General features: G+C 32.8%; 1 protein-coding gene across 5 annotated transcripts in view; it reads left to right on the top strand.

The window, feature by feature from the left end:
* Positions 1–6074, top strand: part of LOC106465098 (AT-rich interactive domain-containing protein 1A-like) — a 117143-nt gene that overhangs the window by 87778 nt on the left and 23291 nt on the right. For 3 of the 5 annotated variants that reach the window (XM_022392927.1, XM_022392925.1, XM_022392930.1), the window contains exons 8-10: positions 2681–3048; positions 4874–4912; positions 5229–5417. In XM_022392927.1, the coding sequence (XP_022248635.1) occupies positions 2681–3048; positions 4874–4912; positions 5229–5417 (596 nt within the window). The remainder of the gene's footprint in view (positions 1–2680; positions 3049–4873; positions 4913–5228; positions 5418–6074) is intronic. The other 2 variants (XM_022392929.1, XM_022392928.1) reach the window with 2 other exon arrangements.

Below are 6074 nucleotides of genomic sequence, written 5' to 3'. Positions count from 1 at the left end.
AAGATAAAGTTCTAATGTTTCATAGGTGACTTATCATTTCCACTTAAGATAAAGTTCTAATGTTTCATAGATGACTTATCCTTTCCACTTAAGATGGAATTCTAATGTTTCATAGATGACTTATCCTTTCCACTTAAGATAAAGTTCTAATGTTTCATAGATGACTTATCCTTTCCACTTATGATAAAGTTCTAATGTTTCATAGGTGACTTATCATTTCCACTTAAGATAGAGTTCTAATGTTTCATAGATGACTTATCCTTTTATCCTTTCCACTTAAGATAAAGTTCTAATGTTTCATAGGTGACTTTTCCTTTCCACTTAAGATAGAGTTCTAATGTTTCATAGATGACTTATCCTTTCCATTTAAGATAGAGTTCTAATGTTTTATGCTTCACTTCTGTTTTGAACTTTTTAGTTTTTTTTAGAGTACAAAACTTTTGTGTTCTGATTGGTTTAAAACAGTCAGGTGGTGATGAAAGAAACTTTGAAGGGATTTTAAAGCATGTTTTCTGAGTAATGAAGTATGAGTGAACATTGTTTTAGATGCAAGGGACAGAAAGAAATTAGATATCTGCACTGGGATGAAAGTCGCCATACGTTAATTCCTATATGCAAATTGGTTTCTTTACCGTAGCTATATATAAATTACATGTTAAACTAGTTATTTTCATCATTTTGAACTGTATAGTGTATTTCACTTTGTCTTCCCACAGACTGTTTTTCTGTTCTTGATCTCATTTCGTTCTGTAGTTAATGGCATTTGACAAGATGAAATATATGTATACATCAAATTATCAAGACAGTATTTGTTTATTTACTGTATAGACAGTATTTGTCTATTTACTGTATAGACAGTATTTGTCTATTTACTGTATAGACAGTATTTGTTTATTTACTGTATAGACAGTATTTGTCTATTTACTGTATAGACAGTATTTGTTTATTTACTGTATAGACAGTATTTGTTTATTTACTGTATAGACAGTATTTGTTTATTTATCTTTTACCAGTCAGACTATATAGGTAGATCATTTACTTCACAAACTGGTGTGAGGTGGTTTAAGGTTTGTGTTGACACTGTGTTGTTTTATAGTGTAATTTACCAAATAGAATGTATTGATCTTTTCTGGTGCAAGCAATAAATTTTTACTGTTTAATTCTTTTTATTAACTTCAACAAAATACCCTTTGCAACCTGTCATTTCCAAACACATACAGAAATGTGACCAACATATCCACTCTTAAGACATGCCCTCACTCTTTCATCACACGGACAACATGCATACATCTGACCAGCAAACAGAACATATTCAACACACAGGAACAGTAAACAACAGTGAACTTCTGAGCTTCCCTCAAGTTCTTGTCACTACAGTATTTTTTGTATTTTATATATTAACTAGGGGGAAAACTTGTGTTTTGCATGCAAAATATTTTTTGTGTTTATGATATTTTGTATTTGAATACACAAGGTTTATTAAGGAATACACAAGGTAATTAAAACTGTTTAAGTGATCTGCCTAGACTACTCGCATATAAGGTTAGGTAAATATAGTTTTGAATAAAGCTGATGGCTGTGTGGGACATCTAACTGACTACAAATTAAACGTAAGTGGGTTAAACCTGTTCCATAACATGATATCCATCAAGTGTCTAATACAAAAGACATTGAGCCATATGGTCTGATCAGAAGTAAGAAACCAATTGACTTACCTTCTAAAAGACATTAGATCTAGTGACTCTTTCAAAACCCAGATGTTAAAACTCAACAGTCTGATGCACATGGTGACATTGTCTGTACTTCCTTACTCCAAAATTCATTTATGCATGAACACCCATTATTCTTTTAATTATATACATGTTGTAGTACAGAATGTAGTTTTATGTATGTAGCAGGATGATGTGGTAATATCAAAGTTTTATTAAAGAGTCATAAAAATATAATTCACATAAATACTACTTGTGAAATGGAAAATTTTGTCCCTGATACAAAACTTGTTGTCCCAGGCATCGGGCAACATGAATTGGAAACTTCCAAGTAGTATACAGCAGCTACTTGTATTTGAGGTTTTTTCTTTTAACATTTGCAGCTATAAGACACAGTAAGCATTGTCTGTGTGTGTGTGGTGTGTGTGTGTATATATAGAGAGAGATAGGGAGAAATACACACCATCCAATGTTTTGTAGTCTGTAAGATTCACATATTGTGTTATACTAATTTTTATTGCTAACATTAACAATATTTTAATGTGGATGTTAATTCAGAGACTTGTTTGAATTAGGCTTGGATTTAAATTGTTAGTAATAAGATTATTTTGTAACCTGAGATTTTAAAAAAAAATAGGAATCTAAAAATATAATAAAGAAAGAAATTTAAACAGAAAAATAAAACATACTTTATATAAATTTTAAACTTAAATTTCCGTACCTTTCAATAAGTGTTAAATTGTTTCCTGGCTTCTATAGTTCTTATACTGAAGAGCACTCTTTGATGCTATGAAACTGATTGATTAGATAAAAAACAGTTTGGTAAAAAAGAAAGCATTCAGTTTATGGTATATCCCCATCTTGAAGTGAAACTACCTTGAATTATAGTATATATACATATATATGTATGTATATAGTTCCAAAACAATTCATTGTTAATGTATTAACTGTTATTGCAATCCACACTACAGTAAACCAAAGTGTCAGTAGTCCTGTTACATCATCTACTGTTACTGTCTCTGGAACAGCAGTTATTCCAACAGAACGGATGCAGCATCAGGTTCCTCCTTTCATGACATCACAGGAGTCAAGAAAGCTACAGTTTGTAGCTAACCCTTCACCAGCTCTAGATGAAGGAAGTCAGGCATCCAATGCATCTGGATCATCATCTTTACCAGAAGAAGCAGGAGAAACTTTTAAACCAAACCACAAAATATCCATGTCACATCCTCCTACACCAAATCCTCTTCCTTCACCTAATGCAACATCAATGTCCTCCTTTCATGATGACCTTGAAGGTGCGTCAAGCCCTGGCTGGCCAAGAACACCCGCTAGCCCAGTAAGTACAGCGCATCATGGCTGTTTCATGTCAATTTAATTTATCTGATATTTCAAAAAAAAATTTGTGTGAACATTTTTGTTAGCTTTTATATTCTTTATAAAAGAGCTTCAAAAAACTTGAAAGCTTTATCTTAAGCATTCTTAAGGCTCAGATCAGCTTCACCATGTGGTCTGAGATGCACAGTAGATATCATGTAAATAAACTCGCCATTGTCTGTAATAGATGAAGAGGAACCCACTTTGAGACTAATTATGCTTGGAGATGTCTTGAATGGGTAATGAAGAAAAACTTATATTAAAGTTTATCTTCATTACCCATTCAAGCCGTCTCCAAGCATTATTGTCTGTAATTGTATTTTTTGAATGAAAATTTGGGGAAAATGTAGTTATAACTCAGAAGTGTAATTAATAGTTTGATAGATTAAAGTATTAAAATAACTTCATAAAAAGTGTGTGTGATTTTTATAAGGTGTATTCTTGTAGAAAAGTGAGTGTCAATTAAGACGTGCTATGTTTTCAGAAATGTGCAACTTTAAATTTGCTACAGCATCATTGGTTCAACTTTCTCACATACAAAGTTGACAAAAGCCAAATGTTGATAGCATTTGTGAAGAAGAGGTCAGTTTCAGAAGTTAATGTTAAAAAAGAAAGATGGTTTTATTCAGTATCACAGTCTTTTATAATTATATAAATAGTAATTAATATTTCATTGCTTTGCAGCATTTTAAAATTGGTTATTTAAAATGAAATGTACGTCTTACTCGTAAAGCAAGCATGTATGCCAGTAATTAGCCGTACATCGTGAATTGTAGGTACGGTACACTGTACTAATAATGTTGAGTTTTTTGTCTAGCCTGAAGTATTAATTAGTTTGGAGTTTACTTTGTAATATTTTAGTAAAATTAATTGGCTGAAGATGCAGATTTATCTACTAAAACAGGTGGCCCCCCTTGTAGCTCAACAGTAAGTCTGAAAGATAGCCCATTGTGTAGCTTTCTGCTTAATAACAAATTAGTGCAGATTTTTTAACAACATCAAATTAACCGTTCTTGTTATTATGAAGCAAACATTTTATCAGTAAAATAGAGTAATAGTAGCTTTAGCTTATGACCAACTATATTTATGGCCAAACTGGGTTTAATTTTAAAGATAATAATATCTACAATATCTTAAAGTTTAACAGCTACTAAGTGTTAAAACAGGTATGAATGCTGGTTTTTGTTTTCTCATTTTAAAATAGTTAACACAGTCCTCTTTTTATCGATCTTTCAAATCAAAGAATGCCTTATGTCCAGTATTTTATAGCAAGGTGACGGAAATGTCAGGAAAATATGTTAATGCCTGTGTCATTCAGTGGTCTGTGAGTAATATATCATGTCTGGCATGATAATTGACCTCGACTTTCTGGTGTTTTTAATTGCTACTTGTATTCAAGTTCAGTCACGTTTCAAGAAATGATTTTGCTTTAGACGTTTTCATGTATTTCTGGATAGAAGGTGAAACACAGGTGTTCTGCACTGTCTCCCTATTCATTGCAACTTTCAGTTCAATATTGACTAACTTATAATAAATTAATGATGCATTGAAACAATGTATTACTAGCTGCTTGGTCTACCCTTCATGTGTTAGGATGTAAGTTTCATTAAAATACAGTTCAGGTAGTAAGTTGCTTGTAAAATTTAACTCATTCTTAAAGCAGTTTAGTAGAACTTGTCAGTGTACTTATAATAGTTTATGATTACATGTAGTGATAATTGACTCAACGTTTGTTGTGTTTTAACAAAGTAATTATCTAACAATTGATAACTATTGTTCCTCTCCAGACTGTGAACAGCCATGGATATGAACATCACACTATAAAGGTAGAGCTTTTATTTTTTTATTCTAAGTAACCATTGTTGATGAGGCTAGTTGATGTGTTTGTTTCTAACAATTAAAATTATAAATGTTCATAGTAAAATTTGGGTTTAGTTTGCTTTGTTCTTCACATGCTGTCTTTGGTTTCTCAGTATGACTGCAGTTTACCTGCATGTTGGTGCCTACACTTAATGACACTATTCTAATTTTCTTTAATGATAAGAGATAATTATTCTTAAAGTTTGATCTGTAGCAGTTTTTGTATCCCAATGTTTCATTGTTAGGTTGTTTGATCTAGCTGGTTTTCTTTCTGATTTCCAGAGGCCTGATGGGTTACTGAAACTTTATGATCTGTCTGATGACCCTGAACGTCACACGTTTCTTGACAAGTTGATCATGTTTGGCGAGGAGCGTGGAACTCCCCTGAACCAATGTCCCACGATTAGCAAGCAGCCTCTGGACCTTTATCGACTCTATCTGTGTGTTAAAGAGAATGGAGGTTTTGTAGACGTAAGTGTTCACAAAAGTTTCTGTTGAACAGATGTTGCTGCTTTGAGAAAATGATTTATACAGTAATTTAAGATATCATACCCAGTCTCATTTTAAACACATTGAAAACATATATGCTTTTTGTAAGATTTATATTTGCTGCAAATCATGTTCCATAATTATTACAATTACTGCCTTAATTAGAATAACTTAGAAGCATTGATAAATTGATCACCTTGGTGCACTGCTTCCTACCACGAAACAAGTTGATAAATTGATCACCTTGGTGCACTGCTTCCTACCCCAGAAACAAGTTGATAAAGTGATAACCTTGGTGCACTGCTTACTACCACGAAACAAGTTGATAAATTGATCACCTTGGTTCACTGCTTCCTACCACGAACAAAGTTGATAAATTGATCACCTTGGTGCACTGTTTCCTAACACGAAACAAGTTGATAAATTGATCACCTTGGTTCACTGCTTCCTACCAAGAAACAAGTTGATAAAGTGATCACCTTGGTGCGCTGCTTCCTACCCAGAAACAAGTTGATAAATTGATCACCTTGGTGCACTGCTTCCTACCCCCAGAAACAAGTTGATAAAGTGATAACCTTGGTGCACTGCTTCCTACCCAGAAACAAGTTGATAAAGTGATCACCTTGGTGCACTGCTTCC

The sequence above is a fragment of the Limulus polyphemus genome, unplaced genomic scaffold, assembly GCF_000517525.1.
Source record: "Limulus polyphemus unplaced genomic scaffold, Limulus_polyphemus-2.1.2 Scaffold1835, whole genome shotgun sequence".
Taxonomy (NCBI): domain Eukaryota; kingdom Metazoa; phylum Arthropoda; class Merostomata; order Xiphosura; family Limulidae; genus Limulus; species Limulus polyphemus.
This window is presented reverse-complemented; position numbering and strand designations above follow the sequence as displayed.